We start from the raw sequence: 25,722 nt of genomic DNA on the forward strand, positions 1-25,722 counted from the left end.
ATTCGAAAAGATGTTATGTTACGGAAAAATGTTCGTGACTGACGAGTTCTTTCTTCCATGTCAAGGAGCAGCATTGTATATTTGTATATGTATAAAGGTGAGAAAACATGCTGTGATGTAACTTTTGTATAAAAGTGATAAAACATGTTGTGACTTTGTGTTTTATACTCATAAGTTCAAAGACGGGTCCTGTTCTCTTGGTGTTAAGAAACGCGAGTAAAAGCAAAAAAGAGAAGGAAGGAAAGAAGTAAATGAGATTAATCAGATTAATAAATTGAAGAAACTGACGAATATGTAAAATATGACCAGGCAGCAAAGCGTAAAGGTAGACGAAGAAAGAAAGAAAGAAAGAAAGAAAGAAAGAAAGAAAGTAAGAAAGAAAGAAAGAAAGAATGAATGAATGAGGAAATGAATTCGTAGAAAGAACAGAATTTATGAATGTTTCACTTATAATGTTATGACTTTTACACGATAAAAAGGAGAATAAAAAATGTATACTATGTATACAATAATACAAATGCATTTACCAAACATTTCAATGCTTTTATTATCCATATGCAGGAAATTGGTAACAATTGTACAAAGAACAGGTAGCTCAGTCTAATCATTATTTAAGAAAGTCTTGTCCAATGAGGGATCATGGGATGCTTTGTTGTCATAGCAACAAAGCAGGACAAAAGTATTCTACATGTAATAAGTTTTAAATTAATAATTAAAACATTATCTACAAACATATAAACTGAAATTTGTATAACAATTAAAATCATGAGTACGTAATGTATTATTTTGTATGCAAGTACGTATTCTATTAATACAAAATCCACACTCGCTTCCTTCACAAATACGTCGTAAAATGTATCCAGTCCATTACTTGCTCTGATTAATAATTGAACGCGTGCACGCCGCTAGTCTAGGAATTCTTCATTAAAGTCATAGAAATCTACAGTGTTGTAAGTCACTCATATATCACACAAATAAATAATGATATACACGCGCTAGCAGGGTCGATTACGATTCCCGCACATTTGCATGCATAAACGCCTCCAACTGATGAGAATATGAATATTCATGAAAACCATGCTGTAGAAGCTGTCAGTCATCCAATCAGGAGAACGAAAACAAACTCAATAGTCATCATCATCACCCCCATTGGACGAAGCCATTGACCGGAAAGAAGAGTTTAAACTGTAGGCGCCCGCCCCTCGAGGACCAGTCGGAGAGAGGTACTGGGCGGAAGAGTGGTGATGGTGGACTGGTGTCTGAAATAAGTAAAACAAGATTTTAAATGAAATAGGTGCAAACAATTCCAATGCCTATCTGCGCACGTAAATCGAACAATGAACCGATCACGACAATTCGTAACAGTTTCACATGTGCCAGGAAAATATTGCAAATCATACTGTTACAAGTTATACATATTTTTCTAACATTGAAAAAACTTTTAAAGCTAAGTAGGAAGTGACAACATTTATCAACAGACTGAAATGATAAAATATAGCAAGACAAGACATTCAGAAGGACATTTTTAAACCCATTAACCTCTCCAGCATTTACTTCTTTGAATATGTATATAAATAGATCGAATAAAAAGCAAAAACTAAAAAGGACATGACGATTGATGCTGATCAATTTTATAAGCTGGCATGATTCATTCCTGGAACGTTATGCACGATACGAATTTCTGTCTTAATTTTAATCATTGATATCCTTGTGATTATCGAAATGTTTTCTATAATGCTATAATAGAATAATTTTTGTTTTTAAAAGAAGAAATTTAATGAACTATATGAATATAATTAGCAAAACAAACCAACACCATTTTATTTGCATGTAATATTTAAGCACGTTGAAGAAAAAACTGCATGCATTTCCAATTTTGTTCTAAAAGAAACGAAGAAGCACGTTGTTCCAAAGATTATTCATTTTAAATCAGCCAAGAATACGTCACATTGTCAACGACTTTTACGTATTAATAAAAGCAAGATCCATACCCTGAATATTTTACTTTTCGGTTTCTGATAAATAACCGTATTAGAACGGTTTATCGGAAAAGAGCATTTCGACATTATTTTATTCTGAGTATACACAAACTGGTTGTCTGTATTTTTTAAGCATGATATCAGTGTCAACTTAAATGACATGCAATCAGCAATTTTATGTGGGTCTTCCTCTTCATGATTCGCTCACGTGAAGAAAAAAAATCTTATTGGAGAAGAGTTAACAGCTCGTTTCCATATGGACAAATGCAAGTGTTCTTTCCAAAATTAAATACATTGAATTCATTTAAATACACACAGGTTATCGCAAACATTCAGCTTTTTGCTTTCTTTAAATATCAGTAAATAAGAAAGCGCAGTACCCACCCAAAATATTTTAAAGCAATCAAAACAATATTTTACACAGTTAGCTATTGAAAATAAACCGGGTTTTACCATTTGATTTTTGAAGTAAAGAAATCGATTTGTATTACAAGATTTGTGCATAGTGCTTTATTTTTGCAAATAAACAATCGCGTAGTGCAATTTTCCTCTCAATATTTCCTAACTTTGGTTAAGACAGCATTATCACACACATTTTTCGTGTTATCTGCACAAAAGAACATGCAATTTCGTTCAATCTGCTTCGTTATTAAAATATACCACTCCTTGCACAGATTGTTAATAAATATTTTGTTTGTTGTGGGGGGGGGGTGTATAAAAAAATAGAAATATATTAGGCAACATCGGAAAATAAACAGGTCGATTCACTTTGATAATATTTGGAAACTTTCGGGGAAAGAAAAACGCATTTAATATAAAGGCATTAATTTTTTGCGGAAAAAGACTGTTAAGGTAGCAGCATTTTAAGCATAGTCAGAGTGCTAACTGGTAGCACATTGCACAAAACCATATGAAGGTGGCGGTTTCTGCTTGTGGGAGAGGGTGGGAGTAACACAAAATAAATATATCACGACAAAAGCGTTCACAACTCCAACCTCATACCGCGACTTACTATCTACTCCACTGTCTCGGAGCGGATGCTGGTAGCTTGATGGGTCTCACGGATGCTAAAGCTAGCGCCCTATTGTGGTACAAGGCAAATATAGTAGGAAAGATTGAAAAAAAGAATATATGGTTACCGTATGGGTAAAGAAAAATAAATAGAAAAAATTCATATAAATACACTGCATAAATTGCAGAGGACCATTTGCAAAATGAGATATTGGAGTTCATCCAAAACGGCACTAATTTAAAGATGTGAAGCATAGATACACATATATTCAGTTTGTTTACATGGAAATCTGAGTGAATAAAACATATAGAATATGCCAAATAAAGCAATAAGATGAAGTGAGCTTTATTTGTCACGTTTAGGACAGAAACTTTATTGATCATTTTGGAAATGGCCTCTTGCAGACAGCACTAAAAGTGCTACAAAATAATACAAATGTGGAACTACAAAATACTATAAGATGGACAACATTCAAGAATAAAAGAATTAAAAGCATAGTGCATTACGATGTGAACTAATTCAGGCGGCAAATTCTCATCAGCTACTGTCTACCAGAGCAACTAAACCTCTAAGAGAAGCAGTCAAAAGAAGTTGAAATAATCGGTAACAACAAAGAAAAGAATAACACCGATCCTATACTGGGAAAAAGCAAAAGCAAACACTAAGACGTTTGAAAAAGGAACTTGTTCAAACGTAATCTTCCACACCAACTGCAAGCGTTTACCTAAAGACAAATGTTTCCTAAGCTTTGTATGCTTAAGAAGTAGACGCTCCCCGTTCACTTCTACCTGCTTTGACCATAGCAGTCTGGAGCGGTGTAGTCTAAAATTCAAATCAAATTATAAATGAACACGTAAATGAAAACTCGCCTGGAAGCGATATACTAGAACAGACATTATGCACATGGCAGCTCGTGCGCCACATCACGGAGGACCGATTCAGGACCAAGAGCTAAATTTCGTATGACCAAACGTAGCCAGTTAGAAGCATCATAACAGAATCTTGGATGGTCTCTCAAGAAATCCATATCGATTTCGTAAAAAAGATATACGACATTGACGAAAATGAAGATATGTTATTCATAACATAAAGTATAGAATAAGGAAACAAAGGAACAGAATATATTTGATTTTCTCTGCATGTTTGAGTTATTAGTTGACATGTCATATTGTTGGTAGTAGGTTTTCATAAGATATAATGTAGGTTTCATAAGATACGTTGATGCCAATCAGGATGGTGAAACTTTCGTCAAGATTAAGCCAGAACCATTTATAAAAAGTTGTGCAGTCGAAAATGTTTCTTGAGAAAAGGTTTTCTTATATATTTTTTATCTTTGAAGTTGTGACCTTGATAGTATCATATGAAAGAAGAAAGTTTGATTGCATTACATTGTGGAGAAATCTACATATAACCTGCAGTTTCTCTGTACTTAATTTTCAAATAGGGAACTGTTAAACTTTGTGCACGTGATCTGAATTTTAGAAGTGAGACTCAAAACAGAAACAGATAATTTCTAAAGCGTCTTAATGTCTTTTATAAAACAAACAGATTACCAAAATGTATTTATGTATACTATGTCCTAAAAGTGTTATTGAAAACAACTGGTCCTTTCGTAAAACTTATGTAAGTGCTTGGTGTATTAGAAGTACAATAATATGAATACATTGCTATTAATACTTTCTGCGCACAATATATAATTCATATACAAATATATAATACAAGCAGAATAGTGAAAGAGTAAAGCAAGAAGTGCTATATGCAACAATGACAGAGCCATTAGAGATTATTATTTGCTGTTGTGAGCTTTTGTTAGCGTCGAAGATTTTATGTAGAGTCATTATTTACAGAAATATATATGTATTTCAAAGTGTAGAAAAAGCTCTAATTATAAGGCATATGACGAAGTGTGCAGATTGCCTAGATACATAGATACATCGGATAAGTTTCATATTAAATAACAAAAACTCGAACATTGCTACTTCAAAAATTCTCCACCATATACAATGTGAAAGTCCGTTAATTCGGACACTAATGTATTTTAACATGTCGTTCGGATTATCGAGATATGCACAGTAACGACTAACCAGAGGAAACCTATTGACAGAAATGACTGTTAATTGGTTTCACATAAATGCTCCGTTCAAATCGTTACAAAACTGTCCCATAAGTATAAAAATGGAGTCTTTTCTTTTGAAAGAAGTTTGAAAAAATTCGCTTAGGTGATATACCTGTCCATTATTATAAAAAATATATAAAATTATTATCCGAAAGAATCATATAGTATGCTTGTCTTGCACATGTTCGAATTTCGCATAGGGTTATGAGAATATACTTAATATACCCAATCAAAAAAAATCTAGTTAAACAGCACAGCCGCTTTATAAAAGTAGAGCTCTAATAATCTACCGTCTGACGGCAAAGTGCGCAATCAACCAATCGAAATAGGCATTAATTTTGTAATGTAATTTTGATTGGCTGAGAATAAAAACTTCATATCTGCGTCAAAAGTTTTACGATCTCCACTTTTGTAAACGGACCACAAATGGCAGATGTGAAACAACGCTGCCTTGGGTCAGTAAATGTATCAATACTATTGTGATCATGGATACTTACGGCTGGGCTAGCGCTTGTGCGGCTAGCAGAGACGGAGCTGCGGTTCTTGGCGCGGAGTTTCTGCAAGGAGCCTTCAGCAGAGTCGGCCCTCTCCTCAGCGTCTTCCAGTTCGTTTTGAACCTTACGGTATTTCGCCAAATTAATGGCGGCAATCTCCTCCTACAACGGAAGAAAGTGAAAGGAAGAGAGTAAGTAGTTACGTCTGAATGCTTTGTCAGGTATATTGTTAGCGATGTTAGGAAGCACTGAATGTTTTTGGACACTTTCCTCAGACGAAGCTTGACTGCAAAAGTTGAATGACATTTTTGAGTGTTTTTATGTCCAAAACCTACAATATATTTTTAAAACATATTTTCACATTCGTAAAACAGTGACCAGGAGATTTCATTTTCTAAGTGTAAACTCACCCGTAAACCACCAGTGTGCTTATCTAGAAAGTCTTAACAATGCAAAAATAGTGCTTTACGAGAAAGCTATAATAACCACAGAATTTTCCACCTTAAATAGTAACACTGTCTTACATTATGTGCATTGCTGATTAAGTAAATCATTAAATTTTTTTACGTCATGATTATATTACATTTACAAATCAAAGATTAATTTGATGACATGTAAATATAACGTTTCCTACTGCATGCGATATAAATGTTGAATACTTACAGCCTCCTCGACCTGGCGCTTGTAGACCTTGATTTTGTTCTGCAGTTTCTCGATGAGTTCCTGGAAACGTTCCTGGTTCTTGCGGTCCTCGTCAGCCGAGAATGCAAGTTCCTTCAGCCTGCGGTCAGCCTTACGCATGTTCTTTTGGGTCTCGGCATGGCGGCGCTGCTCGTTGTCAAGCTCAACCTCCAGTTCACGTACCTGGAGACGAGAAAAGAATATAGAAAACACAAGAGGCTGGTGTGTGGACCTACCAATGAAAGATGTGGAGATATCATATACTGTATCATGTGCTCGGTTTCTCAAAGATAATACGTTGAAACATCGAATTTTTAAATGTGGATTATTGGAAGAATAAAGATTGGTTCACCATCACTTCTGAACAGAGATACCTTTGTACAACATTGCCTTTTCGACATTATAGCAAAGGAAACGATACGATTGAGTTGTGAATATTATAATGAATGCGCAACGTATACATACCCTGGTCTCCAACTTGGTGATGATCTTCTTGCCACCCTTGAGAGCCTGTGCTTCGGCCTCATCCAGTCGGACCTGTAGTTCCTTCACCTGGCTCTCCAAGCTCTTGCGCATCTTCTCGATCTGCATGCTGTGGTCCTGCTCAGCCCTCAGTTCGTCAGCAAGGCGGGCAGCGTCAGCCATAGCTTTCTTGGAGCGCTCATCAGCTCCCTTCACTTCGTTATTCATCTCATCAAGATCAGCCTGTTATGACAAAATATGTCTAAACAGTAATGATACCCTTGAAAGGTTTGAATCACTGACGATGCTGGAGTGAAGTGGGGCAGATATTTCAGATTTGAGAGGAATTACTTAATTTAGAAGCAAACATTTTTCTCTCACATTTACAGCTTTTAAACGACTTCATTGACTCTGCAATCTAGTGAGAAAGTACTGAGAGATAAAAATTGTTTATATATATAAAACAATTATAAAAGCGATCCTTACTCGGGAGATATTTATTGACTACAACAACTAAATAGATTATGAAGAGATTACTGTGCACTGCAGAGACGTGCATTTACTTCTTGATCAACATGATTTTAGTTGCCAAACATACGTGTATGCACTAGGAACTTGAGAATCGGGTCCTGATTGTGATAATTTATTACAATCGAAAAACCCATTTCACCTTCATTTTTAAAAACATGTCATAAGACGATCATAAGCTGGAAAACGTATTGTACATGAAATTAATTTTTTATCTTTTACTTTTTTCCACGATCTAGTTATCTGAAGTTCCACCCACATAATAAATTGTAGAACTTACCGTCATGGCTGTGATATCGGCCTCCAACTTTCTCTTCTGGGCCTGGATGGAGGTTACCTGGGTGGACAACTCGTTGACACGGTCGTTAGCATCGATCAGCTCGTTCTCAGACTGTTTGCGTGCTCTCTCAGCCTTTAATTTAGAAGAGATGTTTAACTCAAAATACATCTGGGATGTTAATTTGGATCCATTAGTAGAATAAGAATAAACTATTTTTACAGGTTTATGGGAGAATGCTTGAAAATAAAAACACGCAGCAACAAAAGAGATGGATAAGTTCCATGAAGAAAAGGTCTAAAATTTAAAAATACTCTCTCTACTAAGACTAGGTATATACTGGCACAAACATTTGATTGCAGAAGCTATCTATATGATAAACTTTGCACAATTTATCCCGAAATATAAATGTAATATTGAATTTAATAACAAACGACATTTACTTAATTACACTACCTAAAGTCATAAATTGACATGTTTCTTTGGATTTCAGAAGTTTGAGCTTAAACGTTTTCAGAAACGGGTCTTGAGATTATTGGCTTTCTCCATCATACTCGGACAAACTTCTAATGGTCACTGACCTGCTCCAATGCATTTCTGAGCTCATCGACTTCTCCTTGGATGACAGCGCAACGCCTCTCAGCCATGTTGTATGATTCTCTGGCTTCATCACGCAAGCGCTGCTCCTCTTCAACTTGAGTCTGGGTTTCCTGATGAAAATATAGAAACGTATTTAAATAGAAAGTATTATTCTGTATATATATTTGTTGATGTGACTATTTACTGTAAGACACATAATGTTTGGATCATTTTGATGATGCAAAATATTAAATTCATGGTAGATTCATCTACAGTACTTTTAAGTTTCTTTATGGAATGAAGACATTTTAACTTATGGAAATTCGAATTGATTTTGCGAAATTGCTTTTTATAAAACAAAATTAATATATGCAATTTTTTTTGCACATATTTTTAGGCAACAGAAGTGTTAACCTGTCATTTACAAGAAAGATATATTACATTTTTTCCAAAATTGTCTTTAATATTTTTAAATGTACCTTGAGCTGCTGCTGGAGTCTCTTCATGTTCTTTTCCATATCAGCCTTCTGTCTGTTAGCAGAATCAAGAGCGATCTCCAACTCGTTGATGTCCTGCTCCAGTTTCTTCTTGATACGCATGGCATCAGCCTTACCCTTGGATTCAGCCTCCAAGCTGGCCTGCATAGATTCCATTGCTCGCTGGTGGTTTCGGCTAGAAAAATTAATCGCCATGGTGTCAAATATTACCATTTTTATTTCATCAGTGCCACAAAATAAATAGGAAACGCACATTTTGTGTCCTACATATTAATTCGAAAAATATGGACTCCAAAAGGTCTCATTAAATGGACTAGTAATAACAGTGATGGTCTTGTTAATATGCTATGATGTGCCTAAAAATAAATTTAGATTTTAGGACACCATAAAGAAAAACAACACGAACACTATTATTAAGAAAAGTACCTTTTCTATACCTTGGACTAGTCCGTAATATTCTCTGCATGGAGCACCAGTGAGATTATTTGCCAATATTTGATATGGGTTATGTGACCTCAAAGCCTCTGAAACGTAATCTTTATATTGATTGTCACTGAATTATTTTTCTCGTGAATCCCGTCTCGACATTTACAAAAATCGGACAGATCTCGAAATTTATAAACATTTTATTTAAATGGGGCCTTTACGGTCATGCAACCAAGGAAGACGAACTAAGGTTAAGAATGATATTCAAAGGCATTAGGTCATACTATAGTATTCCCCCTAAGTATGAATCCTAAAAAGTTCTTCCTTACCGAGTGTTATCGAACTCCTCTTCCTTCTCGTGAATTCTTCTGTCAATCTCAGTCCTAACCTGAGCGATCTCGAGCTGTGAGCGCATCACCTTAGCCTCCTCCTGTTCCAGAGCAGCTTCCGCTTCCTCCAAGGCAGCTTGAAGCTCTTCCTTCTCCATCTCCAGACGACGGCGAGCCTTGTCCATTTCATGCACGCTACGTCCACCCTCACCCAGTTGCTCAGTCAAGTCGTGGATTTCATCTACAGAACAGAATAAAGGGCACATTACTCCAGGTACAATACCAGAAATATGCATTTACTCACAATCGTGAGGAAATCTGAGAAAACGCGCACATGTAGGAGCAGCTCTATTTTTTGTTTTGGCAGGCAACATTGATAAAGTAAAATTGAATTATTACGAATCTTCCAAGTGCCATTGAACTTCATTTTAAATACTGAACGAAGTGCAAACATATATACAGTATTGCATAATGAATAAGCAACGAATTGTAATTATCTGAGGGTTTTATTTCAAGATAGCCATCGTCAATGAACTGGAGATTTCCATAAACATACCAGCCAAGTTCTTGTTTTCCCTTCTCAGAGACTCGACAGTGTCGCTAGATTCCTCTAACTGAGCCTTGGTACGGAAAAGTTCAGCGGAGTAGCTTCGGGCCTCCTTCTGGGCGTTCTCAAGCTCGGCCTGCAGACCGTTGACCTTGGCTTGCCATTCAGCGATGGTCTTGTCGAAAGCACGCTGTTTCTTCTCCAAGTTGTTGGAATTGGCGTTGGCCTGAATAGGTGAAAGAATGAGCAAACATAATCTAACTTTTTGTTGTCATTGGAAAAAGCATTTATCTTTTTCTTTGAGCGTCCTTTTTAGTATCTTTCATATATATATATATATATATATATATATATATATATATATATATATATATATATATATATATATATATATATATATATATAATGTCCTGCATATTTTCTTTTCTATTTCTCCCTATTTTTGTCTTCATTATTTTTATTTAGAACAATAAAATACTGAGATAATACGATTCAAAATAATGTCTCCTGGTTACACTTGATATAATTATCCTTATTTCATTTCAAATACATAGTTCGAGTTAGTTCAAATCGGAAGTATTCTTGAATACATGATACGGATTCATAATGACCCATTTCTAACATGTAATGTTTCCTCAAATGATCTGATGTAGGAGTAAAACTGCAAAGTTATTGAAATATATTGAAAATATGAGACGATAAAAGGAATGAAAAACTCACTCGTTCAACATCGACCATCAGATCCTCAAGTTCACCCTGGAGTCTGGCCTTGGTCTTCTCGAGCTGACTGCATTTAGCCAAAGCTGCTTCGGCGGCTTGCTCGACCTCGGTGAGTTTAGCCTGGAGCTTGCGTCTGCAATAGTTCGAATTATGCGGTTTAAATTTTAGGCGGAAGATCCGATGTGTTCAAGAGATGCATGCTTTACATATATGCCAACTAGTTTAAGAAAATGTGAATGAATTCATTGACCTACCCGTTCTAGGATATAAGGAGAAATGAAAAGTTGTAGAATATAAATATGGACGCAAAATCCAAAGATAATAATTGCTACTAAGTTAGTATTTAAACATACATTAATAATAAAAAGTCAAACAGCCATATATGTTTACAAGTTTAATCAAGTGTACCTTCAGACCTTTCTGCATGAGCAGTGATGAGACTCATCAGCAGGTCTGTTTATGAATCAGATGGGTTTGTCTATTATTGCCATGACATGTAAAAAAGTGGCATAAATTTTAGAAGGAGGATCCAAGAACTGTGTAACTTGATAAATGACAACATCTAAAACAATGAGCGAAGCTCTTTATAATTTTTGACATTATAGGTACAAAGTACATATATAATCACCTGGCCTCCTCAAGTTCTTCAGCACGAGTAGTGCCTTCACTCTCAAACTTAGATCGCCATTGTTGAACCTCGGCATTTGCCTTGGACAGAGCTCTCTGAATGTCGGCTTTGGCCTCCTGTTCTTCTTCAAGCTGTTCGCGAGCACCATCAAGGTCGGCTGTGAGGTTGCGGATTTCACTCTGAATTTTCTGGCGGTTCTGCAACACAAATACGACTCGATCAACATAAGTTTCTACAATGGCTTATAAAAAATATTACATGTGTATAACTGTCACACTATATCACATGACAATGCTTAAAATGGTAGGGAACCCTAGTAGATAACATCTCCTTAGATCGTTATGCAAACTTCTGATTGTTCAATGCCTTCACTGTTTAAACTGATGGTTTATTGAACACAACATCTTACGTTCTAATGGTGAAGACGAATATATGTTTGTACTCAGTAAAATACACAGTACGATAGAACCAGGAGATTCAACATGAAGGAAAAAAAGGGAACACAAAGCAAACGTGAACAAAGGCGGAAATCAGAAGCATTAATTATGAGTTTGACGTTAGATGTCAACCCCTGCCATCGAAGTTTACACGCCGCAAGATTAATCCTAAAGAAGTTGCAGGAAACTTCGACATGGAATTCCAACATGTTTATTCTTTATGTATTTTGCAAGATCTTGGAAAATGAAGGTTTCAGACTAAACAGATTATTTTACAGCGTGTTCTCATTTCGTATCACAATCAATGGGACAAATGGTATAATTTCTATGTTTGAAAACTGATAAGAAAAATATTTAAATTACACATCGATTTAATAAATTCCATATTGAATAAGTACACACACCTAATAGTATATTCATTACATGATGGAAATCACCTTTGATTATTTTTGAAAATTATAAAAGTGTGGTGAAATTTCATTCTAGTAAGATTCAATAGCAACGACGTATCTCTATTTGACACCGCGACATGCGATACGATCACATTATATTAAACATGTTTGGTGTATAGAATATGCAATATCATTTTAACGAAATGACGTCATGCAACATTATATTTTTCGTCACATACCCTGGTCTCCTCCTCCAGTGCCTGTCGGGCCTCTTCGAGCTGAGCGGCAAGGGTTTGTTTCTCCTTGGTCAGGGTTCCGATCTTGCTCTCAGCGTCCTCCAGCTGTCTGTTCAGATCAGCACTTTCCTGTTGCATCTTGTCCTTCTGTGCCTGTAGCTCGCTGACGTTACGCACTCCCTCGTCGATCCTGGCATTCAGCTCAGCAAGCTGCGCCTCCATCTGTTTGGACATCTTCTCTGAGGATCCCTAGAATAAGATTTTAATACAGAATGTATGAAAAACAAATTCGTTTTAAAATAATATTGCGTATAGAAGCATGAATTAAAGAGAAAGTGAAGAACGTTGCACGTTTTCTTGATTCAAAAGAGAAATATGTCAGAATTTTTTTAATAATATCTCTCTGCATCCCTATGATAAGACATTCAAAGAATATTAGTGAGGGAAAATCTGTTATAATGAAAACGATTGGATAATTTATAAGGGGCATGTGAATGCCAATAATATTCGCCCGACCAATAGACATTCATAATGGAATTTTGGAAGATTTAGTGTATGAAAGTATAAAGCTATTTTTGACCTCGGCTCTGGGAAATATAATGTTAATATAATATTGTGACGTTAATCAAGTGCTAATGGCAAGCAAATTATTGGTTGTTCTCGCATATTGACAGATATAAGCACTTTCTAATATTATATACAATTCAAGAAAGCTCCAGTAAATATGAGAACAGACAGCATGCATAAATCAGAATTATTGGAAAACGAAAATTATAGTAGAGTAAGTAATGAATTCCAATCTGTTACCCCGTGGATATAAAAAGATTGTCCTCCAAGCAAAGTTAGTTGCTTAATGTATATTTCTACAACACTCATAAGTAGGGGACCTTGACGACTCGGTTGTATAAGACGGGATATCCATATCTGAAGTTTCATATGAGTCGTATCAGCTATTTGGTGTAATATTCTTTACGAAAAGTAGAAATCACGCCTTAGTTAGAAACATATATCTTGGCAAGTATCTCTGTTTTAAGGCAACTCAGTAAAAAAATCGATAAGTTTTATAAATTACAAGCCCTAGAAATGTTAAAATGAATAATTGTACAAAAACTTTATGACGATAAACCCTTTCAAGAAAATCAAATCAAAAAGTACTAAAATTTTAGCTGAATAAAAACAATGGTAAGTAAATAATGTGATGCTATCACAACAACTCAAAGCTTTTGGATTGGAAGAATGGCTTTACCTTATTCTTGGAAGCGTGCTGAATTTGAGCCTGAAGGTCATCGACTTCGGCCTTGAATTGATTCCTCTCCTTTTCAAGTCTGAAAACATTGCAAGTTGAGATTTATATTTGGATTCGATTTAAATGATAGGTATTTTTATTATCCGTGAAAAAAATTTAAAGGATAGAAGAGTCTGAGTATGTGCATAGGTTTTTTCCCCTTATTGGCATACCTTTATAATCGATGCATATACAAATCTATTTGAAGAAAACGGTTAAATGTTAGGCATCGAGGTGATATAAAAAGCTATAAAATCGAATGCTTTCTATGATAAAATGTGTTTCTTTCGCAGATATGTTACGTCCAGCACAATGAATTTGGATACCATGTGCTGAATATGCAAATTGACAAATTTCTGCAAATAATTAATGGAATTATCATCTGGTATACCTGGCCTTGGCCTTCTGGAGTTGGTCGAGCTGATCGGCCATCTCGGATGCGGCATCCTGGTGCTTCTTGCGAAGAGCAGCGATCTGAGCCTCGTGCTGAAGTGTGGACTCCTCAAGGTCACGGCGCAGTTTCAAAAGTTCCTGCTCGCGCTTCTTGTTCAACTCAACCTGTGAGATAGGGATTGGGATAGAGAGACTGTTTTCAAATCTTAACGATACGTGCACATTATGGCGATATATATATATATATATATATATATATATATATATATATATATATATATATATATATATATATATATATATATATATATATATATATACTGTGTGTGTGTGCATGTGTGTGTTTGTGTGTGTGTGTGTAAGTTTGGATAGAAACACAAGGTTACGTTGTAGTTCATAAATAAGCGATTTAATACCAAGTTCGTAACCCAATAAGTTGAGTAAATGATGTACTGCGCAAGACTAAATCAGCTGCATTATACAGTTATGAATTAAAATTCAGTTAAAGTCTAACAGTTTTCAACCAATGAATGAATGATGTCTAAAACATCCTGGAAATGCCATCGAGCTTAAGCTTTAAACTATTCTTTAATATCGAGGATGATCACGAACTGTTTCACTATCTTTGAAGTTACAACAACTTACCTGAGCAGCAGTGGCGCCACCAGCCTCATCTAGACGCTCACTGAGCTCCTCCAACTCGCGAGCAAGATCACTCCTTTGCTTCTCAACCTAAAGTGATAAAGCAGTCTGTTTTATAAATTGTACCTAATAAAACGTTTGAATATTATGGTCACTCTACCTTGAAATAGTTCTTACATGCCTAGTTTAACTGCTGAGGCTGCTTACGCTTTTTATTACGAAACTAATTCGTCCATGACATATCGCGGACTTCAAAGAAAGCACCAGTATAAGTGTAAATGTAAAAAAAAATAATGTTTAGCACATGTAACATATTTGTTGTTGACTGTAATAGTTCTCACTCAGCAGGTGAAACATAATGTGTGTTACATCTGGTAGTTATATTTCCATATCATTGAAGATATTTTAAACTATCTTCACTTTATTCCCACTACTGTCCTTTTAAAATTCGACAAGCCTCTAAACTGTTGTCTCTCACGAAAACCCTCTTGACATTAAGTAAATTAACGACTATAGATTAGTAAGTCACTTAAGATGCACGTTATTATCAAATTATCACGGCAGTATTTGTATTGCAGGAATAAACATGCAAGCGCAGTTTTGTATAAGATAAACTATTGGTAGAATACCAGATTATATCAGTCACCATCTGTCCGAACTGGACCAAAAACAGCTGAGCAGCCCAACCAATATAAATTCGTAAGACCTAAGCAGTATGCAGATGTTAATGTAACACGATCGGACAACTTTGGTTCACACGTGTACTCCGAGACCCCATCTTTATCTCCAATCTAACCAGCCATTTCCCATGAACTTTTTCTGCCAATTTTTCTTGTGTATATCTAGCATTAATCAGGGAAGGAATGCACGCACCGCGAGCAGCTGTGATGAGTAATTAGTCAGCTGTTTCCGTACTCTTAAAAATAACGTTCATACTATAATCCTTTAGCACTGAATATGTTTGTGGAATGATCATTATGTATTACTATTGAATCCGGAAGAACTTGTCCGTTTCTTGATATGTGCATTTCATGTTAAATTCTCTAATGTAAAGAAAAATACTTGGTCATGAAAAGGATAACTTAAACCGCTTTACAAAATAAGATGAATCTATTTTTAAAAACACAAGAGAAAAGCTAACACCAAAAAGTTTGAAATTTACCTTGCACTGTCGTTGTATAATATTTAGAAGAACGCTCAAACAAAGAAATTTGAAAACTTACAATGAAAGAAGTTCGTATAACTTAACTACAGCATTGCTTAGGCTGCTAAAGATTCTATAACATACCATGTATACTCTTGTACATGTTTAGGATTAAACAAAAGTAAACCAATGTAACGATGCTATCCCATAATTGTTGGAACAGAACCTGCTTTGGTGCATTGGTTTCCTCGTCATTGTTTTGAAAGAAGCTTGGAATCCATTAACTTACTCCTAGAAAATAGTAAAGACATATCATACCTTGGATCTTGCTTGTCTTTCGGCTTCAAGCTCCTCTTCCAACTCCTCAATGCGAGCCTATAATCAATTAAAAATAGCCAGCATAAGCATCCACCATTTTGTTCATGTGCTTGAAAGAAAAGGAATGTATTCTTTGTCACAAGCAATGCATTTGCTTTAGCATTACACATCGTTACTCATTATACATTTAAGTTTTCTCCTTAACTTGAATCTTTTTCTAGAATATTGTAATATTAACTTTTTGGGTAAGGAGAGGAAAAGGGAAGGGACTGATATCACACAAAATAGAATGTAAATTACCTTTCCCAATACATAATCCCAGCGAAAGCAGCTGCACATAACAACAGCATTATAGCTGGCGTTTCCGTTTTGAGAATATAAGACTAACCCGCAAAGAGCAGAGTTATCCAAGCTTAAGCATGTCCTACAAGCACATACACAGATACTGAAGCAAAGCACAGAAGCATATTGAAAAGATAAAAAACAAATAGATACTCTACTTCGAGTAAAGCCTTTAGTCCTGGAGCTGAAACAAAAAGTTCCGAAGCGTCCCGGATTGCCTTTCTACTTTTAGCACTAAGAGTTGAGTACACTTGAGGTTCATATTGTTTACTATATAACAATGGATGAGTCGCAATTCCTTCGAGTACAGCAGGACTAGCGCTTCTAAACTCCCTTGTTAAAGTCTTCAAATTAGCGTGTGGATCATAATAGCTATAATCATCCTTATACGTTTTGGTTTTCTTCTCGATCTTCGATTTTGTTTCTATTTTCTTAGAAGCATATGCATCCTCGTGTGAGCTCTTTTTCCCTGAAACCCTTTTCACGGTTAATGTGTCCTTAACTTCAGTGACAGTGGATGCGGTAGGAGCTTGGACGTCTTCTGGCTCTCTAACTCTTGAAGGGGCAGTCACAGTTACATCTTCCCTGGTATATGTCTTCTCTAAAGTGGTTACTTGTTCATCAGCATCGGCCATTTTATTTAATTCAAAGCAATCACGAAATTAAAAATCCAAATTGAGGATTAAAGAGCAAGAAGCTAATTCCACTTCCAAGACGCCTTTCTTCTGCAAAGGCGTAGCCACAACGAAACTTTCCAGTAAACAGGAGAAGCTCTACTGCAGAGCCGATATAAGAGTTGCCTCGAGCACAATCAAGAGCGAAATGATGTTGTCAAAGTGCCAGCCAGGATTCTGGAAACTGAGTACTGGCCTATCTACTTAAGCTATTTATCCAAACTCAGCATCACATGTGAGGCATCCAAGCCAAAAGCTGACTCAAGTGATATTGCTGGAGGTAGGCCGAGAACTAAACTGCCACTGTGTAGCGCTTGCTTTAAAAGGCTACAGGCTGTGAGCGTGCAATGTAGGTTCGACTGGGTTGTTTCCATGACAACCAATGAAGTACAAGAGAAAGTAGATTCCGGAAAGGTTGATTTTTTACAGACGTATAGGAAAAGAATGTTTTGCATCAGATCTTCGTGTGGACAGGCAGCATTGTAGTAAGAATGTCAGATGCTGAGTAATGAGAGTTGATGTTTATTTGTATGGCACAAGGCGGCATGTAGGCGCGTGCTGAGTCAGGCTATTATTATGCTCTAACAATAGATAACTGGTGAAATCAACAAGGACGAATGTGGGCGTGATATAGTGAATTAGATCACCTGATACCTTCCTTAAGAAAGACAACTATATATCGTCCTTGAAATGACTACCTGTACTATCTAAAGTAACAAGTACTTTGCGCACAGGAAATGTATGTATGTATGTATTACTTTGCGCACAGAAAATGTATGTATGTATGTATGTATGCATGTATGTATGTATGTATGTATGTAGGTATGTTCCTGACTGCCATATGGCTGTATGGGGTAATCAAGATACTGAAAGTGCTGAAATGTGAACATTTATGTTTTCATTTCCACCTGGGATTTTGCTATAAACTTAACAGGTAGCAAGAGAGTATCGTATTACAAAAGCACGACGAAGGCATGCTGGTTCCACCTTTCCTTTTTTAGCAGCCGCGGAAGGATTCTTCCGCATGCCACAGATTCCCTCCCAATACACCATGTATTCAACACTATGCCAAATGACGCTTCTTTTGCTGGCGGCTTGGTCTTTTCGTCTTGCTAGAACCGATTGTTTGCAGTAAGGAGACGTGTAAGCTATCTATTAAAAATGCAACGCTACCTATCAGAAGAAATGCACATCAAATATACGCACCGACATTACGTAAACAAAAAGAGAGAATCATGCAAGTAGATTCATGCAATTACTTTTTACTTGCTTAAATCAGAAAATTTGGCAACTTTCACACTTACTAGGTGTGAACTTCGGTGGTAATTTCATATTTGAAAGAAACAGTTTTTGTAATAGGTTTATATATGCTTCATCGCGAAAATATCAGCATGTAATGCGGATAGGTAGAATCTTAATACTAGTCAAAGGAACTTATTTAGTAATTACGCATGCGTAGTTGCTGTTTTTAATATGAGCGTGATTCCATAATGTACATATTCCCCAAAGAGCACATGGAATTCGTGGTGATAAATACACCTGGAATAATTTATTTAACAAGCACATTCCTGTCAATCTAGTTTAGCTTGACTGATTCATAAAGATTAGGCTGCGTATCTCTACAATGTTTGAATATGATGAAGTGCATATAGTTCTCTCAAATGAACAAATACATGCTGGTATATAGCCTTTCTTGTCTCTGTTCCAATAAAAATAAACCAAATGATGTTTACCTAATGTGTACAGATAAAATTTACTTCGTAGGAGGGGGAGAATTGTTTCAACTGGCAAAATTATGCGCACACACACACACACACACACACACACACATATATATATATATATATATATATATATATATATATATATATATATATATATATATATATATATATATAATCAAAAGGTATGTTTTCTGTCAATCCATTAATACAGGCATACATACTGTTAGTCTGTCCTTTGATTCACTATGTCCGTCGAAGTACGTTTCAGAATGCAGCGTTTTGCTTTAGATTAATAATAAGACAAAAATGAAGAGGAAGAAGAAGAAAAGAAAGTGTAATTTACTTGTAGTTCCTTGATTTTCCTTTGAAGCTGAGCAACCAGATTCTGTTCATCTTCCAATTTCGTCTGCAGGTTCTTGTTTTCAATATCTCTCCTGTAAGGTGCGTAGGGTAAGGGAAAGTTCATTCATATTCCACGAACAGAGGGTGTAATATCATTGTACCCAATACATATTTCACTTTTTATTGAAAAGAAATAACCTGAGAATAGTAATTTATACTTAAATATACAGAAGACAGTTAATTTAATTGTATTGACCTGATAAAAGAGTTTATTACACCGATAAACGGTTGAATATAAAATTGTTTATTTTTTGGATACATTTTCTTCTACAGCAAGCTTCAAGTTCACACCATGTAAAATTCAGATACCTTCAACTGTTAGACCAATTATATCAAACGTTTCATAACTTAAGCTACGCAGATTATGTGATATTTGGTTCACGCTACAAGAATCGTCAATTCACTTATAGTCAAACATAAAGAGTTATTAGGATGAAAGTTTGGAAATGGGAGCCCACCTTCTGATATTTTCTTCAAGGTCCCTCTTGACCCTTTCTAGCTCTTCAACTGCATCCTGTGTTGATTTGAGATCTTGTTCAACTTTGCGTTTCGCCTTCTCGACATCTCCACGGATCTTCTTTTCGCGTTCAAGACTGTCTTCAAGCTGTAATTGTTTTGGGATACATTTATTATTTTAAAAGGATCATATGCTAACTTTTGTTATTTTCACTATATTAGCATATTCACCAAGTGCCACAAATCAGTATTAAGTCATTCCACTGTCTTTTTATTATCTCTAGCGATGTTTTTTTTTAATTTTTATAGCGAATATAGCAATTCTGAAATTGAAACGTCTGAGGACACAATTTGTAAGTTTATGATCATGTCTAGTTAATCCTCAAAATGGCAGTTATCACTGTTGCAAAAAGGGTGAACATTTCATCTATAGTTGTCTACCAAACTTGCGGTGGACAAAATGCGATGTTTTCGTACCTCATCAAGAGTGGATTCAAGTTTCTGCTTTAGCTTCGTTAGATGGTTGACTTTGTCCTCCTCCTTTTGAAGGTCTTCCAAGGTCTTCTTCTGTTGTTCCTCCATGGCTTTCTTGTCTTTATTAAGTTTGGCGATCTGTTCATCTTGTTGAGCCATTTCATCTTGGAGCGTCTTGATCTGATTATCTTTGGTTGTCTTCTCCTGCTCAGCCTATCAGATGCAAATAGAGTAATATCGTAAATCATTTGCGGTATTTACTTTATTTTGTTCAACCATTAGATAATAAAAATGTCCCTTTCGGTCATAAGTTATTGCAAAACGAGTGGTCGATTTTAATTCTAAATTATTCTTTTAGCCGCCGACAGGGATCTTCTGTATAATGATGTTATTATCAGTGAGAAAAAGGTTCGTTGCTTTCTCAGCGTGTCGCTGAGAAGAAGCATTGAATTTCATGAAAGAAAGTCAGTATGCTATGTTTACGAGAAAAACATTAAATTGTAAGATGACATTGTTTACAAAATTGATGTATATGATATTATCCTAAATCATTTCCAGAGTTTCGTTTGCATATTATCAAAATATGGGATAATGGTGGTCGCTGACGTATTGTCTAAATGTGCCAAAAAATCTATCTTAACCTTAGCCAATGACGTTTCAAGATCTTCAATGTCTCTCTTGAGATCAGAATTTTCTTGTTCCATTTTCTTCTTTACAGCTTCCAACTCTGCTGATGCATCTTCCTCGTCCAGTAGGCGCTCTTCCATTTCTTTGATCTGTTGTTCAAACTCGGCCTTCTGTTTAATCAATCGCTCAATCTTCTCTTCCTGCTCGCTCATTGTGTCAGCTTCAGCTTGAAGTTGCAGGTAAAGGTCGTTCTTCTGTTGCAGTAGGGTAACGTTTTGCTCCTCCAGTTCCTTCTTGATCTTCTCGACCTTAGCCAACTCCTCTTTTGTCTTTATCAACTCCTCCTCTTTCTTCTTCATTTCATCTTCAGCTCGGGCAATGTTGAGAAGAGGCTTGACCTTGGTGTAGAGTTTCCACCATTGCCAGTTGCGCAGAATCAACCACTTTCTGATGTTCCTCTGGATGACAGACAGACCGACTCTGTAATGAAAGTTTCACATGCTTGACAGAATCCTCGCCGAGAAATTAATAAAAGGAATATTTGCTGGGTTTATAACAAATCTTACTATGGTTAAACATTACAACTCATGTTAGAGAAATATACTTTCAACGACATACATGAAAGTAGCATCATAGTGAGTGTAACAGATAATGCTTTCTTCATTTAATGAATCGCATCTTGAACTTCGTGTATCAAGTTAAACTACGATGAAGGTATTTGTTAAGTCAAGAAAAAGTCAACTCTCGATAACGTTTCATATATTTTGCGCTCTACAACAAACTCTTGATCTATAAAAATTTCATAAACAGAATACATGTTTATTTCATCATTTACCAATCGGAGATGACAAGAGTCGCTTCACGAGTCAGTTGGCCATATTTTGAGCGCTAGAAGTCTTCATGTATGAGCCTTTAATGGATAAATTAAAACGTACCAGAAGCAACCAATTTTAAGTTATGAGAATAGCTTCTATGAGGCGGTGCCTACTTGATCTCAGTTCCTTTTATTTTATTTTTAGGACATTAGTGCATATCAGATGACGCATTGCAGCAGGATTTAAAGACTAAACACTGACCTCTGGTCCTGCAGTTTCTTGTACTGTTTGCGCATCAGGTATCCTCTAATATGGGCCTGGAACATAGAGATGATCTTAGACAATCGCTCGTCACGCATGTCTTCAAGCATACCCAACACACCGGCTTTGAAGAAGACTTTGGTGGCACCGAGACGGTACTCATTTGTGTCGAGCTGAAGAGCCGTCAAGATCTTGTCTGTCACCTGCTTACCGTCAACAAAGCCTTGTGGAATGGCATTGGGGGCCAGGATGGAGTATCTATAAATATTGCATATACACATCATTTCATATTGATAGTTTGCTCCTAATTTAGAGTCTAATCAGACTACACTACATCTAAATATATTTCTTACATTTTGTTTTTACTAAGAGCATCAGTTTCTGCCTATTGCCACAATATGTATCGAATAAACCAAGCAGTCAGTAAAAACTATAATTTTGTACTTATTTATTTAATTCACACGAAAAGAGTTAATTATAATTAGTCTAAATAAGATGTCGTAAATTCTGAATATTCGAGACACAAAATGACATTCATTGTTTATAAGTTCCTTTTAAATTTTTAACTACAATATTTGGTCTTTTATGAAATAATTTTCAATATGTAATTATTATGTAAACAAGATATAAGAACTTGCCTCTGTTTGAATTCAGAGTAGATGATTCTGTTGGGGAATCCCTTTCTGCAAATACGGATACCTTCAAGTACACCGTTACATTGCAGCTGGTTGAGCACAAGTTCGGCATCAATTACACCTAAAATAAATGCACGACTAACATGAATGTGAAAGATGCATGGATTAAAATTAATTAACTTGACATAGTAATTGAATAGTTTTTTTCTTCATTACAACTTCAGCTGAAATTGACATTTTGCTTGCTAAAATACCTAGCATTTGCCACAAACGTCTGATATCTTGTATTGGATCCTCCAAACATTTTGCGTACAAAAATGAAAACGTAACAAACTTTGAAAATAACTCTCCTTCTGTCAGTAATAAAAGAAAATCTTAACGAAATTTACTTGTATGCATTATTTAAATGCAACGACTTTCTTTAAGCAACAGGATTCGTTGCTTTATTGTTTTCATAACCAAGAAACCGATCAAGCGTTTCACTGTATATGCAACACCATGAAAAGCAAATAAGAAATATCTGAAAAATATGCCCATATGAGTATAAACCAAATATGCTTATTTTACGCAAAAGCTTCATTTTACCTGCTTCTTTCCTTAAATTTGGTATAATACATCGCACAAAACTAGGACTTGTTGCTCTTAAATTTGTCATCAATCTGTGCAAAGACTCCTGGTGAAAAAAAGAATGGAGATTGAAGGCTTCATGCATAATAATTAAAACAAAAATCACAATCTGCAGAACTTCGTTGTAAAATGAAAGCAAAATACTTCGAATCAAACAATCATTACTCTATGAATTTAAAAACAAAAACAGAAAATAAACAATCTAGTATGCATTATTAAGTTTTGATTGTGTTTTTCATATTTATATGCACTATCGTTGCATTTTCGGTGATACATGTTCTGCAGAAGATGATTTTACTATTTCAAAAAGTATTACAGGTGGACACTAGGTATGGTATTTTGGTTCACACACACACACAAGGAAAAAGAGATTTCTTTTAATGGACTCTAGAACATGGAATACAAATGAAAATGTGTGGATATGCATAAAACTTCTATGCGATTTCTTTCTTTGCAAACTAACAAAAATTTGCTTCCAGTTCCATACTGTAATTAGCTTCAAAGTTTTGCAAGTAAATCTTACAAAACCAAAATATATGTGCACGAGAGTCCATCAAAACAGGTAGGGAAAGACTGGGAATGTGGTTCTGTGATGGGGTTGAGAAGGAAGGTCTTTGTGTATACGATGTTAGTTTGTTAAATGGAATTTACATTGTTAAATATAGAGAATTCAAAATGGTGGATGTACCTCTTCGATTCATTCGAAGTGTTATAGGTACATCGAATATCGCCAGAAATGATTGGTAAAAGAAAACGTACGAGATTGATGGTGAAGACGGTGGCGATGGGAATTACCGCTGATATTGTTTTACCGATGGAGCTGTGAAAATAATTAAAAAAACACAGAGGGTTGATGGGGAAAAGGTTGTTGTTAGGGGCAAAATATTTTTAGGATAGTGCCAACTGGGTTGTATGGGTGTTGAAGAGAACTATAACAGTGAGTCCTGAAGGGCGATTGACACTTTTCGTTGAAACGGATAATGGTTTGGTTCGGTGTTTTAAGGCACATCAACAAATGCATATCATGTAGTGCTGAAGCACCTGGTGTAAAGTGATTTGCGCAGGGACACACCACGTATCAATCATATGATAGGATTCGAATCCGTACCCTTTCAGTCGCGAATCCAGCACGCTAATTACTTAGCAGGAACTTCTCATCGTTGTAACAGATAAATGCCAAAAGTTATCAAAATACATGTATTTCTTGCAATTATTTTCAAAAGAATTATATTTTCTGATTTTTTTCCCCTGAAGCTAATGCACTGTGTGTCAGTCGCCCTGCTTGGAAACGCAAACCTAACAAATGTCACTTGGGGTGGACAAAAACCAGGATGGGAGAATCACTTCAAACCAAAATATCTAGGCCATTTTTGGTCAAACCTCACGTCACATGACATGGCCTCACTAGTTTACCTGGCGCTTTCAATTCGTTGGGGATGATACATCGCACGAAGTGTGGGTGTGTGGTGTACAAGTTTTTCATAAGCTTGTTGAGGGATTCCTAAAAGCAGACCAAACTTTGGATTTAATATAATAGTAACAGCATATAATCATTTACTATAATAAAAGCAATAATACATCAAACTCATGCGATTCTATGCTGAAAATAAATGACTGCAACAGATGATCAAGGTAATTGCTACAAATAAATAATTTGTCATGTTAAGCATATATGGCTGTTTTATCATAGAGAATTATTTTGGTACAAAATTAATTTATTCATATTCCATAACCTTAGAACAATAAAAGCAACAATGAATGACAAATTATTATAAAACTAGCGATCGAAATAATACTTACCAGACTGCTACAAAATTTTAAAAAGTCAAGTACACACTAAGCTGGCAGACCATAAAGCTATAACGACCGTATATTTAGAACATACGTAGCGCTAAATGAATTAGTTGCAGAGAATAATTAGTTATGAGTGTAAGTAATATTGATATAGAATGAATGAGGATGGTTGGTTGATAAAGGAGGAGGCTTCCTCAGAAGTTGTGAGAAGTCTCTCTAACACAAACTCACATACACACACGCGCTCATGTTCAAGAAGAAAGAAAAAGTAAAATGACACTGCAATAATAAAAAATGTGATTAGCTGTGTTACTCGAATTATGTTTTTATTGAATTATGTTTGTAAAATAATGCATTATCCGCACATGCGTATGTATACACTAGATGTGGCTTTTACTTAAGACGTTCATGTGTAGAGGAATCTTTGTAATTTTAAATATTTTGTTACAAAGAACGAGTAAATATTTATTTTACTGAAATGTAATAAATAATTGTATGTGTAAAAAGAATTAGTGAAACATATTTATGTTTCCTTTTGAAATTATGTTCGATCCTGTCTTATTAAAATATGAATTCCACATTACAGACAAATGAAATAAGAGCCGGTTTCACACGATGTACATGATCAGGCTTTTAAATGCGTACCCTGTGAAGAGCTGAAATTGTCTGGAAAGCAGAACTCTTCTTCTTCTTGACGACGACGTCACCATCTGTCCAACGAAAGTAAAGAATTATATTATCATAACCACATACATTTAATTAAACTTTT

The 25,722-nt window shown here is 35.6% G+C and overlaps 1 protein-coding gene across 7 annotated transcripts in view; it reads right to left on the reverse strand.

Annotated features, from left to right (window-relative positions):
• Nucleotides 1-529: 529 nt before the first annotated feature.
• LOC149803009 (myosin heavy chain, striated muscle-like) overlaps nt 530-25,722 on the reverse strand; it is a 44,899-nt gene continuing 19,706 nt past the window's right edge. For 3 of the 7 annotated variants that reach the window (XM_089952552.1, XM_089952553.1, XM_089952549.1), the window contains exons 16-39: nt 25,599-25,663; nt 24,573-24,660; nt 22,536-22,653; nt 21,898-22,155; nt 20,836-21,301; nt 20,198-20,407; nt 19,723-19,868; nt 19,206-19,296; nt 16,123-16,179; nt 14,664-14,750; nt 14,017-14,183; nt 13,587-13,665; nt 12,344-12,589; nt 11,276-11,472; nt 10,648-10,780; nt 9,937-10,153; nt 9,381-9,621; nt 8,608-8,800; nt 8,131-8,259; nt 7,553-7,684; nt 6,748-6,987; nt 6,265-6,465; nt 5,605-5,763; nt 530-1,259 (exon numbers count right to left, since the gene is read on the reverse strand). In XM_089952552.1, coding sequence (XP_089808678.1) covers nt 1,125-1,259; nt 5,605-5,763; nt 6,265-6,465; nt 6,748-6,987; nt 7,553-7,684; nt 8,131-8,259; nt 8,608-8,800; nt 9,381-9,621; nt 9,937-10,153; nt 10,648-10,780; nt 11,276-11,472; nt 12,344-12,589; nt 13,587-13,665; nt 14,017-14,183; nt 14,664-14,750; nt 16,123-16,179; nt 19,206-19,296; nt 19,723-19,868; nt 20,198-20,407; nt 20,836-21,301; nt 21,898-22,155; nt 22,536-22,653; nt 24,573-24,660; nt 25,599-25,663 — 4,055 coding nt within the window. In that variant the 3' untranslated portion in view covers nt 530-1,124. Of the gene's footprint in view, nt 1,260-2,981; nt 3,061-3,715; nt 3,814-5,604; nt 5,764-6,264; nt 6,466-6,747; nt 6,988-7,552; nt 7,685-8,130; nt 8,260-8,607; nt 8,801-9,380; nt 9,622-9,936; nt 10,154-10,647; nt 10,781-11,275; nt 11,473-12,343; nt 12,590-13,586; nt 13,666-14,016; nt 14,184-14,663; nt 14,751-16,122; nt 16,180-19,205; nt 19,297-19,722; nt 19,869-20,197; nt 20,408-20,835; nt 21,302-21,897; nt 22,156-22,535; nt 22,654-23,117; nt 23,206-24,572; nt 24,661-25,598; nt 25,664-25,722 lie in introns of all 7 variants that reach the window. The other 4 variants (XM_089952554.1, XM_089952555.1, XM_089952556.1 and 1 more) reach the window with 4 other exon arrangements.

This window comes from Sinohyriopsis cumingii, chromosome 3, assembly GCF_028554795.1.
Source record: "Sinohyriopsis cumingii isolate HCF-2022 chromosome 3, ASM2855479v2, whole genome shotgun sequence".
Classification (NCBI taxonomy): domain Eukaryota; kingdom Metazoa; phylum Mollusca; class Bivalvia; order Unionida; family Unionidae; genus Sinohyriopsis; species Sinohyriopsis cumingii.